Source organism: Vanacampus margaritifer, chromosome 2, assembly GCF_051991255.1.
Source record: "Vanacampus margaritifer isolate UIUO_Vmar chromosome 2, RoL_Vmar_1.0, whole genome shotgun sequence".
Taxonomy (NCBI): Eukaryota; Metazoa; Chordata; class Actinopteri; order Syngnathiformes; family Syngnathidae; genus Vanacampus; species Vanacampus margaritifer.
The window spans coordinates 29,145,497-29,158,976 of NC_135433.1; the positions used below are offsets into that span (position 1 = coordinate 29,145,497).

General features: G+C 40.7%; 2 protein-coding genes across 4 annotated transcripts in view; both read left to right on the forward strand.

Moving 5' to 3' along the window:
- The window catches only part of fam110b (family with sequence similarity 110 member B), a 30,249-nt gene extending 21,940 nt beyond the window's left edge, over nucleotides 1–8,309 (forward strand). For all 3 annotated transcript variants that reach the window (XM_077558982.1, XM_077558984.1, XM_077558983.1), the window contains exon 5: nucleotides 4,831–8,309. In XM_077558982.1, the coding sequence (XP_077415108.1) occupies nucleotides 4,831–5,740 (910 nt within the window). In that variant the 3' untranslated portion in view covers nucleotides 5,741–8,309. The remainder of the gene's footprint in view (nucleotides 1–4,830) is intronic.
- A 1,249-nt stretch (nucleotides 8,310–9,558) lies between these two features.
- Nucleotides 9,559–12,651, forward strand: atg10 (ATG10 autophagy related 10 homolog (S. cerevisiae)). The gene is made up of 7 exons (XM_077558191.1): nucleotides 9,559–9,681; nucleotides 10,663–10,769; nucleotides 10,847–10,939; nucleotides 11,102–11,267; nucleotides 11,387–11,484; nucleotides 11,582–11,679; nucleotides 11,998–12,651. Exons 2-7 carry the CDS (start codon nucleotides 10,665–10,667, stop codon nucleotides 12,131–12,133), a joined length of 696 nt encoding a protein of 231 aa, XP_077414317.1. The 5' UTR covers nucleotides 9,559–9,681; nucleotides 10,663–10,664; the 3' UTR covers nucleotides 12,134–12,651.
- The last annotated feature ends 829 nt before the right edge of the window (nucleotides 12,652–13,480 follow it).

Consider the following 13,480-nt stretch of genomic DNA (forward strand, 5'->3'; position numbering starts at 1 on the left):
GCCCTTTCGGGGGGGGAAATATTTCTCATTCTGAACTGCTCCCTGTTACTCTTAAATAAGATTTGAATAAATTAGTTTACTTTTCATTTAAATCCTTTTTTTTGTGTCAAAAGTTGTGCATGTAATTAGGGCTGGACGATTAACGATTTTTTTATCGTGAGTTTGATTTTGGCTTCTCTCTATCATTAAAACGTAATACGATTAATGTGCAGAATGCCGCTGTGCATTTACAAGTTCCCTACGTTGTAAAAGTACCCTGAATGCATCATTTACCTTTTAGCAAGCACGGAGCGAATCAGTGTGATTCTGCTGTCCCTAAGCGTCCTTTAAACTGTAAAACTAAACACACGGTAAGGAGAATTACATAAAGTGTGTATTGAAATGCAAAACATGCTTGGTTTTTAAAACGCTAGCCTGCTGCTAATGTTAAAGAGCATGGCGGGTCCCATTCAAATGCTAACATGAAGTTAGCATCAACTTTGAGAGTACAGTCATTTCTGCACTATAAGAAAAATAAGAAACTACTTTTCACTTGCATTCGACCCTGCGGCTAATACAAAGGTGCGGCTTATCCATCAGATCACAAGGGGGCGCACTATAAAAGAAGCGCAAGAGTGTCAGCCAGAGCAAAACAAACCAAGTGAGCCCAAATACAGTAGGAGAGACAGAACGAGAACGAGACAATTTGCGCCCTCATTATGGAAAAGAAAGTAGCGGGAACCTGGTGTGGTAACATTAAAACACTTGCTGCTTACAGTCGAGTGCGACTTATATGTGTAACAAACTCAAGTATTCCCCAAATTTAGCTAGCGCGGCTTATGGTCAAGTGCGCCTTATAGTCCAGAAATGACTGTCATTGTTCATTAAATAATGAATATTCACACACAAATTCTGTGGCAACACATACCCACAAGTAAGATAAGACTACTCAAAGGCACAAATTCTTCCCAATTTGTGGAAAACTAGTTATTTTAATAGAATTCTAGTCGCAACTTTCTTCTGTTCTCATTGTAAGGGTGTGTACCATGGATGCACGGCACCATACTGCCCCTAAGAGGCCAAAACAAGCAAAAACACCCAGTATTTGTTTTGCAATTACTGTTTCAGTATACATTTTAAGTTACTTTTTTTATTTGAACTTTTTTTAGTTTAAAGACTCACAGAAATTTATTTTACTCAAAATTCAAGGAAACAAATATATCCAATGACTTTTTTTTGTCTTACCAACACACATTTCCACATGACATACCACAAAATACAATCCCTGAGGTTCCCAGGTTAGCCCACTAAGTCCCCAGACTTGTGAAAATAACAAAATAAGAGACTAATGTAATGCTTAAATATGAAAATGCAAGAGGCTTGAATTTCATATTGAAGGCTATCTTATACTTGACAAAAAATATAAGTCGAACTATTTTTAAAGTCAACTTATCCAACTTCTTTCCCAGCCCTAACTGACCGATGTGTTTTACTTTCAAATTTGGGTTTTGCCAGTACTGACTAGCAGCATGCCTTTGGTGGTAGATTGGTCGTCTCTCAACCTGAATGTTGTCACCATGCTCAAGTAGGAGTGGGCGATACGACGACATTAGATCGTGTGACAAAATGCAGGGCGATGGAAAGCATTTCAGCTCAATTTGACCGTCTGCATTTTCTGCCACTGACTGAAAAAGACATCAATGCAGCCTGCCCCTATTTGACAGTGAATCAGTGTGGTCAAGTACCGCACACACATTTTCGCATTTCTCCAAAAAAAAATCCAAAAAACAAAGATCAGGTGAAAATCATATGCAAAAGTGTGCAAGGCGAGCATGAGGACAAGTTACGAACTTCCATCTGAAACGGCAGCGTCCCGCACACTACAATGAGAGGCAAGCTAATAACTAGCAGCAACAACAGCTCATACCAAAACAGCAGACCGTCACAGAAGCGTTCACTAAACTCACGCCGTATGACATTGGATCCGCGTTAAGAGCTGCCAAGTAGTAAGTTGTTGTCTTTTTCCGAAAACACCGTCATTCCTCACATGTACGCAAATTGTAGAGAAATAGTGGCGCAAAAAATACAAAATGTGCAGGTTTTTTGTTTGTTTTTACAAGGGACCTGTAGTGTTTGTGAAATGATCAGGCCAAGCGGCGAACTAACACCTTAATGCCAATTTGCAAAAGTTACCCGTCCATGCCAGAACATAACACACAAACATGCGTAGCTTAACTAGCAAAAAAAAAAAGTCAGTGTTGCATTCAAGGCCCATTCAGACCATTGGAAACTACATAACCTGCGATGCACTCGCAAGGGTTGTTAACTTGTTACAATATTGACCTTTATTTATAAAAGGTGCTTTGTACTTTGCTGCCATCAGCAGTTTGTTTTAACTTTGTGTTTACATGCTCCTCTCTACTCTCTCTCGTTTTTGTTTTTGTTTTTTACCATGACTTTATACCAGCCAAGTTGTGTGCACTTTAAGACGTTTGCTGTGCTGTTTTGAATACACTACTTGAAAACAGAACTCGTGACTTTTGTGATTGTTTTTACTGCTTCATAATTAATAGTTTTCTTTACAAAAAGTATTTATTGTTAGTGTTTATTCTCATAAGATAAGTGTAGCCTTACTAGCCTAGTATTTATTCAATACTACTCTAATTTAATCTCTATTTCATGTTAACTCATTCACTGCCATTGACGGCTATAGTCGTCATAAATTCATTTGAACTATTTCTATTAGTTTAACATTTTTTTCCACTTTTGTTAACAAGAAAACCTAGATTTTTTTTGGCCACATGTAGAACAGATACAATTTGTGATTAATCGTGAGTTAACTAGTGAAGTCATGCGATTAATTACGATTAAAATTTTTAATCACCTGACACCCCTAATTTTTAATAGTCTTTTTTATTTATAAATAAATAAAATAATTGTAATGATTTTTTTCCAATTTTTTATAAAAAAATTTGGGGGGAAAAGATTATTAACTCTTTCACTGCCAGACGTTTTCAGAAACGGGTTGTCCCCACTGCCAGCCGATTTAAGCATTTTGAGTGATCTTTCAAGGTTCACAGAAAATGTTGTGTTTGGACTATGGAAACACACATACTACCAAATGAAAGATTGGACTCTCGGCTTTCATCAGAAAAAAAAAGTTTGTTTCTACCTTATTCCGTTCTTCAGTAATCAACAATAGAAAATGGTTACTTTCACCGAAATTCTCTCTTTTGAAACAAAAAACGGAGAAAAAGAGCTTTTTGTGAAACGATGTTATTTCATGCACTCTAGTGAATTGTACACTTCTTTTTGTCCATGAATGATGCCACAAACACCTAAATAGTGCTTTACTTCTGTAAAACGCTTTCACCAACAATGAAAAAGTGTTTTTTGATTGCAAAATACGTTTATTTCCATTCAACAGTGTAACAATTTGACAAAACAATTTCGCAAACTATTTACAAATGTGTGCAACTGTGGTACCACTTACAATTATGTGGATGTTTCAAATACAGTTTTCCTTTTGTAACGCTCGCCTGCGTGCAAGGAGACGCCAGGACTCGCACAACACTTTACTTTCACTTTCGCTTTGTCCGTTTTGCGTGCAAACGTTACACTTTCTTGACGGCCTTTTTTTCCGGGGAATAAAAAGCAAGTAGCAGACTGTACACACTTCCTCCGATGAATATGCATTGGATTCGGGGCACTCTCCGTCGTCCGATCGAACGTCCGCCTGTGCGTGCTCGGTTGCGTTCCGCGTTACGACACCGTCATAGCCGCCGCGTCAGCGGTTCCAATTTCGCCGTCAAGCTCGGATTCACCTTCATCATCATCGAGGATCATCACCATCGTCGTCAATGTACTATTTTAGCGTTGGTCGATGCCTTTTGTCTTGTAAGTGTAGAGCTGCTTGCAAACGCTCGCCATTGCCCGTTCCCTCCTCCATCTAGCTCCATCTAACGTCTTCTACTGCCGCGTCAATGCTTTCCAACCACGGAGTCACCACCCTCATCTTCATCATCGATGATGATCATGTCATCAACAATGTGCTTTTTTAGCGATGCTTTTGGTCTTTGAAAAAAACGGCTCTGGCATTAGCTCCTCGCGACCGGCCGCCATTTTTCCTTTGTTTTCCATTCTGATCTCCTGCTCAACGCTCTAGCTCCGCCTCTACTGACGCCCACCCGATCTTGTCAAAAGAGAGTCATCGCTGCCCTCTAGGGGCCAAAAATAGTCATTAGGCTCAAAAAACCTGCTTAAAACTTTCAGGAGAGCTCCGCAAGCCTTCCCAGCACCCGTTTCAAAAAAAAAAAAAAAAATCATTGGATGACGTCTTTTGACGTCATTGGCAGTGAAGCGTAGGTTTTTACTTGACGTCTTTAAACGTCAGTGGCAGTGAAAGAGTTAAAAATTAGGGGCGTCAGGCGATTACCATTTTTAATCGTAGTTAATCGCATGACTTCGCTAGTTAACTCATGATTAATCAGAAATGTTACATCTGTTCTAATACAATAAAAACAATTCTAGGTTTTCATACTCTTAACAAAAGTGGGAAAAATGTTAAACTAATGAATTTTAGACGTCTATGGCAGTGAATGAGTTAATTTAAAAAATATATGTATTTTATAATAAAAAAAATTTGATGATATATATATATATTTTTTTCTCAAGAGTCCTTGAGCTTACAAATCCGGCAGTTGCTCCTGATGCTGTGTCTGTGAATGAGGAGACAGTGTTAAAGCGCTTTAATTTCCTTTAAGTGGGAAAAGCATAGTGCATATAAACGTACTGGCGATTCGCCCTTCCTTGTGTCTTTCTGTAACACCCGTTTTGTTTTGTTGCTCCTAGGATGCCATTAACCTACCGATCCACAATGGCTCTGAATGAGCAACCGCAAGACTCTGCTCCCAGTCCAAGCACCTCACATTCGCTGCGCTCCTTTTCCCATTCGTTGAAGGTCCCTCCAGGCAACACCGGTGGTCGGTGCAGTCCGCAGCTGGTAGGAAACCTCAATCTCAGCAGAGTGCTGGATGAAAGAGGAGGTGAAGGCGGCGTTCCGGAAAGATCGCGGTCTCCGCTACCCCCACTGCTGACTTCCCACTCCTCCTCCGACCTTCTGCGACTGTGCAACGGCAAACCTCTCCGCACCGCTCGATCGAGCAGCTCCTCAGCTCCGCCACTCCCGCCGAAACCCAACCCTGCTTTCCTACCGCCTCCTGCCCTCTCATTGTCACTACCTCCCCCGCGTCCAAATGTATCCCCGTCACCCTGCAACAACGCCGCCCTTCAGTCGCAGTCATGCGACGTTGCCGGAGAAGCCGCCAATCCTTCAACCGATACCAACCTGGAGTTAGAGCTCGGCTCCTCCGTAGCGCGTCGTTCCTCTCTACATAGGTCGAAATCAGACCTGTCGGACAGGTATGCCCGAGCTGGAGCTGACGTGGAACGTTTTTTTAACTATTGCGGCCTCGACCCCGAGGAGCTGGAGGCCGTCGGTCCAGAGAACTTTGCTCGGGCCAATTCAGACATTGTCAGCTTGAACTTCAGATCGGCTTCCATGATTTCCTCTGACTGCGACCAGTCACGGCGGTCGTCAAACGACGGCCTGTCGGATGGCGACGAGGGAGAAGACGAGGACGAAGAGGCCGGAGAGCGAGTTCCTTATGGCATCTCTGCTGTGGAGCGCAATGCGCGAGTCATTAAATGGTTGTACAGCATCAAACAGGCGCGGGAAACGCAGAAGGTCTCGCATGTCTAGCTGACGCCCTACAACGATGAAGATGTGATCGACCAAGTGCTCTCACTGGTCGAAGACTGCTTTTGAGGGTGACATGAACAGTTCCAAATTCCAGCAGGAAAAAAGAATAGAACCCAAACGCTCATCAAAATGGAGTTTTACAGGACATTTCTGAACATTAACTAGTTGATTAGAAAGTATTTTGGGACGCTGTACACTGACAGGAAATGTTTGAACGTTGGCTTGATCAACACGAACAATGCGAATGCCTCATGACAAAGAGCTACTGACCTATCATAGAGGACAATCCTTCAATTCACAATCTCACGTAAGCGCAGCTTGCGTTGAGTCCTCGGAGTCGTAATAACCCGATTGCCACTTCAGCTGTTAAAATAGGTCAAGTGATGTGCATGAAAGAGAGACGTTGCGCCAATCAAACTGAGAGAAAATAGGGATGGAAGTGTCGTGGCTACTTCAAAGATTTTACGTTCACACAAAATGACGTATTTCCGCTAAGAGTCGACTCTAATACACAAATACCGTATTTCCTCAAACCAGATTAACAAACTTTGTCAACTCTTCACTTGTAGAATACCAAATTACACTTTTATTGTCCACTGATTTTTGTAGCGTTCCAAATGAGTACTGTTGGTGCTTAAGCATTGTTAATAAACCAAGTCGTGAGAATTGGGTTTAAAAGAAATCAATAAAACACGACATACATGTCCGCGTGATCTTACAGCTGTGCCTTTGACTACTTGGCTCACAAATTGTTGTGGTAGGTACGTTAATCAAAACTAGGTGAGGAAAGAAGCAAACAAATAGGAACGGAGCCTGGAGAATAGATGGCCGCTACGTCTGGCCGTAGCATATATAAACAAAGCTGGCCACTGTTTGAGGAAACACGGTACTTAACAAATAAATGTTACCGCTCCACATGAGCAATTGTTTGTCATTTTTGTGAACTAGATCCCTCAAGTAGAAGCAGAGCCATCTACATCACCCTTGCTCATCCACATCAAAATGTTCTCTTGAGAAATGTTATTTGTCGCATTGTCAAGTGACCTCCCAAAGTCTGTCAAGCAGATGCACCATGTGACCAAATTGAGGTCATTGATATTTTTTTCTGTTTTTGAATGGAGAGCAAAACAGCATTTGTCTTAATGGGTAATGTCTAGGTTTCATTTAGCTCATTTAGATTTTGTTCTCAATAAAACGGCTTATCCCAGAGGAAGAAAAACCAACATGACAGCATACAATATTGTGCCACACACAGTTTCGCCGACGTTAGACCAATGAGTGCTTTTGCATATAAAATGTAACTTGATCTTCTTTATGTCATTAACATTTCACAGGCTAGTTTAGTTTGTTTTGTTGTTTTTATTCTGAATCAGCATTTCCTTTTCTTAACCACATGTTCAAAATACGTTCACAGATTCATTCTCATATCCATGGCGTTTGAATTATTCCACTGTCTTGCTTGGTTTTGGAAATGCTCCGCGAATCATGCTGAGGAGGCTTCAAAATGATTTTTACGAAGCAAGTGCTGCTTCTGATGACCTTCGTAGGTGGTTCGGGCAAACCCCTCAACCTGAAATTCAATGTTATGCTGGGAATGTCTGTCTGCTGAATGCAATTCAAGGTCATGCTCATGAGGTCTAACTGGTCGGCGGGAAATGAACGTTAATGCAATTAGTCAGTTGAATCATTGCGCGACATTCACGGTGACGCGGGAGACGTCATTTTGACACCTTAAGTTAAAGCAATATCAATAACATTTGTCTGTTATTGTTATTTGTCTAACCCTTCAGATTCAGTCTAGCATCTCTGATTTTTGCCTCTACGTCACTGTCTGTTAATCAAGGCTCCTAATTGTGCATGATTCCGATCCACCCTCAGTTGATGTCTGCACAATGCCATTTATACCACCACATGCTGCACATTGGGCCGTGTCACCTCCATTTTCATTCTCTGCTTTGGGGTGTCACATGAAAGCAATATGTCACTGGGTGACAGACAACTACCAAATGATGGAACCATCATTTATGCAAGAACCGGTAATGGAGAGCTTAACATGAGTCACAGTTGAGATTATTCGGTTTGTAGCAGAGTTAAGTGGCTTTGCAAACATGATTCTGAGCTGGAAAGTCGTCGTAGAGCTATAGTAGTTCCAGACGTCAAAAGTTTGTTACAAAAACAAGCATTTGTTTTTAGCTTCCAAGACCAACCCTTTATAACGGGCGTCCAACTCCTGTAGTATTTGAGCGCAAAGGAACTATTTCTCCTGCATTATAGAACAAGAAAGCTAGTCAAACTACCTTTCAAAGGTTCAACAAGTCTTCATCCATATGTTGCTGTTAAATACCCTTGTCCTGTCTTTCCAATGGAATTCAGAGAAAGAAAAAAAAGTCTTTCCCTGTCAGAATTAAGAAAACAATGGTGTATTGTTCTTGCAGTGTCATCATACTTTGCTATCAGCTCTGTCTGCAAAGTTTGTTTCATTGTTAGATTTGGATTTGCAAAGTTCTTATGTGGTACATTTTTATTTCTATGTGTAAATGATGTAAGAAAAAAAATGTATACGTGCTTTGGGGGCAGGGGAGGGTGGGATCAGTGTGTTGGGTTTCTGTTTTTTGTTTGTTCGATTTAAGGTTTGTATTATAGAAACAGCAGCATTGTTTGGTAATTGGCCTCAATGCAGAACTGTCTGATCTAACCTCGGCAGAAAGCTTTGTTGGCTGTGTTTTGCCATGGAGACGTTCCATTTTACTTGACTGAAGAATAAAAACTCATGTTTAGGTTCTCTTTTTTTTTTTTGCATTCTTCCAATAAATGGTTTTTTGCCATTGACTGAACTTCTTTTCTTCTTCTTTTTTGACCTATGCAATCTAATTCTTGGCTCAGCCTCAGGCCTGCCCGTTTGCAGTGGGCCCAATACTATGATCCCTCACTGATTTTGAGTAAATAGCTCACGTAACCTGGAAGCTATTTTTATTGACCTAAAATGCTAAATTAATAGAACCTATTAAGAGATGTGAAATGGAAAAACAAGAGGCGTATCATATTGCCGATCCACTTGTCTGAAACCTGCATGTCAGAGAACTGTTCTGACATTCGTTTTCGTAAATCCACTAGTGCCTTCTACTGGCGAAAAAAAAAATGCAGACATATAATCATGAACGGCCAACATTTACCATACAGAGTGAATACAGAAAGACATAGATAATTAACAGATTCACTTATTAACTCGATACAATTTTTTACAAACGTAACATATTAGGTTCCTAGAAACTTAAAATGCAGTTGTACAGGCGCAGTATAGGGACGCTGAAGTGATGTGTGCATGTAGTAAAAAATAAATTAAAAAAACGGGCAAGAAGTAATGTTAATTAATGTACACCACCTGATAGTTTTATAAACATGAAGCTTTCCCGAGGTTCAATTTATTCACATAAAAGTTTTCCTGGGAATTTGTGGGAAATGTACCACGTTAGGAATTTAATTGTAAATGTTCTCTCAAAAGGTGCATCCCAGAGTGCTACTCGGATTCGTCTGCATCATGTTTTCAGAACCATCAACAATGAAATGAAAGCAAAGCCCATCGGGCCCAAAAAAACAAACAACCTGAAATGTAAACCTGACTTTAGTCACAATTGACTCACAATGCTGAGATTATATACTCTGAATTGTCAATCCAGTCAGTGAAGTTCGTTCTTTGCGAGGCTCTCATTAGTCCATACAAGTGATTCTGGCGTAAAACGCATTGATAGCAATGTTTTCAGCGAAAACATAACATAATTTGACAGTAGCAATGGCAACGTAAAATGGCTGCCCTCTGACTTCAGAGTCCACAGTTACATCCGTGGTGGGACGTCAATAACCACGTGATCTGATGTGACGCCGCAGTCAGTTTGTTGCTATCCTTGATGATACGTCTTCTTTTATTTTAAAGTCGACTGATGGTAAGTAGTAACGTTTCGGAGGGGGTGTAAATGTTAGCGGATTTATTTTTTTCACGCCATAACTTTGCTATGAGAACAATTGTTTGTGATGCATTCACTGGAACTTCGTTGATCGACGTTAGCATTTACCCGCACCAAAATGTATAAACCAATTTGTCACACAATACTACTTTGCTGTTTGTAAGCGCGACCAAAAGAGCATAAATGTTGTACCACTGCTATGTTATGAATTTGCTTCACAGATCGATTGTTTGCTGTGTGGTTCCTGTATGAGCTAGTCTTCGTCGCTATGTCCATAATTGCGCAAAAGTCCAGTTTTTCGCCCTCTTGAGTTCGGAGGTCGGAATTACGATAGCCTGAAACTGACGCCTGCCCAATTACACTTAGTATATTATAGCTGCTGCCTGCTAGTGTTGGATGACAAGATAAAAACGCACAGGTACAAATAACACGAGGGAATGCTGAGAAAATACTCGATTTTTATGAGTTTAGTTACTTATCAAGAGGTTCAGATTTCTTTCAGTACAAATCGCTATGATACACAGTTCACTTCATGTTTGTGTTTAAATTTCACATAAATTTGCAATGAAATATATTTAAGTTTGTGGTCGTACCGTTCCAAAATGTTGAAAAACTCAAGGGGTATGAATACTTTTTCAAGCCGCTGTAGCTTAATCATAAAATAGCTCTTTATATAGCTTGTTTGTGAATATGTTGCTTTAATGCCACAATTAAGTAATTATTTACTATTGTAAACACATCTTATAAACCACCCATCCAGCATTCTCCCACTTGTGCAAAACTACAACTCACAAAAAATGAGATGCATATATACACAAATATTAAAGCTGAAAAGCTTGCAGTTAAAGCACATCTTGTTTCATTTCACATTGATTGTGGTGGTGTTTAAAGATTAGAATTCACATAGTTTGTCATTGCCGTATTTACCAAGTCATCCTATGAGTTATTCTTTCCGTGCAGAAATGAACTCGAGCCTGCAAGGGGAGGAGAACTTCCGTCAGTGCTGCCAGGTCCTCCTGAAACTGTCTGATGAGTTAAGAGATGGCTGGAGTTGGGAGCCCGTCCAGGTGAGGAATTGTTCACGGGTTACGCGGCATCGACAAAAACATGTCGACATGTGTAACTAGCGTGAGTTTCTGATTAGGGCTCAGAGGAGGGCTACATGAGAAAGACTGCTCTCAGGTCAGTCCTCATCAATTCCAGGGCTCCATGGAATTGTGACTTAGAGTGTGAACAGGTAAAAAAAAAATAAAAATTCTGAAGAGCTGGACAAAGTGGCTTGGGAGAGGGAATATTCATCTTCCCTTGTTAAATTTGCTGCACCCGTGTTCCAACCCTAGATTAGCATGGCAGAAAACAAATTGACGGATGGCTACACAAATTCTCATTTTCTCTCCAGGGTGCTGCAGCTGATGAAGTGGATGGCACCAATAACGACTTTCATCCTGAACGCGATGAAGATGCAGTATCCGGAAGCAGCAGTCATGTACTTCAGTATGAGTATCACATCCTGTATTCCTGCAGCTATATGACGCCCGTTCTCTATTTTAGAGCCTCCACTTTACGTGAGTTCTATTTCTTCCCTCTATGACCACCAGGCGGTGCTGTAAGCACTGAATAGCTCTGCTGGCACAAGCAGGTGTTGAATTAGGGCTTCATTTGTTTCCTTTCATCTGTATATCAGAGGGGAGGAGTCTTTCTCTGGATGAAGTGTGGAGTTGTGTTCATCCGAACTTCAGGTTGCGACTGCAGCACAGCCCGTTGACAACCATCACGCAGCAGGTAGTCGAAAGCTTTGTCATGGACTTCTACCGTCCGTGACGCTCAACTTGGGTGTTTATCAGCTGTTTACTTCTGTGTTTTTGTGTCTGTCTGTCAGGAGCATCCACTGCTTGGTCAGCCTTTCTTCATGCTCCATCCTTGTAAAACTGAAGAATTTATGAGACCAGTGCTGCAGTTACAAAAAGAGCAACACGGGTAAGATGGGGATTCATGTTTTCACATGTCAGTCAGGCCATATCCTCCTATGTGCAATAAGTAACAATTTTATAATTTTTCACAAATTGTTACTGTTGGTCAGTCCCTTCATGTGTAAGTTAATCTTCAAATTATTGGCCAATTTAAAGTATTCAAAATGGCTTCCTCTGTGTTAGTTTTTTTTTTTTTCCTGAAAAGTGATTCTTTTTTAGATCCACAGATTCCACCCACCACTGGCAATATAAAAATAATAATAAGCACTATATACATTATAGTCACATACTTTAATTTTATTTGTGTCTGTGTATGCACGTGTAGGAAGGTGAACTACATTTTGACATGGCTCAGCGTGGTAGGCCCCCTGGTGGGCTTGGATGTTTCCCTGAAGTACTCCACCCTGCAGCCTCATCCAACTGATCGTGACGCTACTCCGCGCTCCTCTTCGCCATCTTGACTGCGGAGGTCACAAAGAGCCAAATCCACTTGACATTACAGCACAATGTGCACTCGTTACACACCTAAGCCCTAGTTTTGCATCTGTCAGCTGCCATCGACCTCAAACTTTGAGAACCAAGAGGCAGTAAATGGTTAATTGTAACAGGTGTTAGGGCAAGATAGACCGAGGTGGAGAGAGGTCAGTTGCGGGCATGCTGTACATGGACAGGGACGGGCTCGACGCTTGAGGGCATCATTGAAGACCCCTGTCAGTCTAGGCCTTTGGCTGCTAAATGTACTGAGTGCGTCTGCATCACCAACCCAAATCTGGAAGAGGCTTCCACAGGAGAAGAGACTGATAACTAAAATATCTTTTCCTAACCCTTTCATCTATTTGTTAGTGTGTGTGTGTGTGGAGGAAGACAAATGTGCTGTGTCACTCCAATTCTGTGAGGTTTGATTCTGATGATATTGATACCAAATTGGTTAGCAAAACTGTGAAAATAAAGTCTTGTCAAGTCCGACTCTTTAACCGGATCTTTACCAAAGTATAATGGTTTCTTCCTCGGCTCATGTTCCACTGCTCTACAGTATCACGTTGTGGCTCTGTATTTTATGCACCATTCAAAGTATCTGTCCTACAAATTACCAATTAATGTCAGTCATTACTATAAAACCGATCCAACAAATGCTAAGCAGCCAATTTACCATATTTTAATTAATATTGAGACATTATCAAATAAAAGATTTTCCAATGAACTAAGTTTATAAAACCGATCCAACAAATGCTAAGAGCGTTGCTAATTATAGTATTTTGTCATAAACTCACCTGTTTTATAACAAATAGTTCATTGAAAACAATTAGGCTTTACCATATTTTAATTAATATTGAGACATTATCAAATAAAAGATTTTCCAATGATCTAAGTTTGCACACAACGTATCTATTTTACCCTGCAATGACTACAACCATTCTATATCCTATGCGCAATACCACAAGCAGTTGATTTTCATAGTGATCATGGGATAAATGGGCCCAATCGCCTATTTTTATTCATCATTGTTCCATCTTGCCATCTGGAATTGGAAGGCAAGGTCACGTTTATACACGGTAGGGCTGCTAGGGCACATTTGTAAAAGTAAAATTGTAAATGTAAATTTTGCATACATTTTCGAGGCAGTGCACTTCTTACCTATCCAGCACACGCAACTACAATATGTATGTATTTGCGCCGCCAGTAGTGGACTCTGGAAAGGAGCCGCATATTAAAATTGAAATAAGCACTTAACAGTGTGCGGTAATGATCAACAGATGGCGCTGTTTATCTGTTTAAGCAATCGTGGACAAATGCCTTGCTATAAGTTA

Coding starts and splice junctions, on each gene's coding strand:
- atg10 (XM_077558191.1), top strand. CDS start 10,665: ATGAACTCGAGCCTGCAAGGGGAGGAGAACTTCCGTCAGTGCTGCCAG. Junction 11,268..11,386: donor TTTTAGAGCCTCCACTTTAC/GTGAGTTCTATT, acceptor TCTGTATATCAG/AGGGGAGGAGTCTTTCTCTG. Junction 11,680..11,997: donor TTACAAAAAGAGCAACACGG/GTAAGATGGGGA, acceptor ATGCACGTGTAG/GAAGGTGAACTACATTTTGA.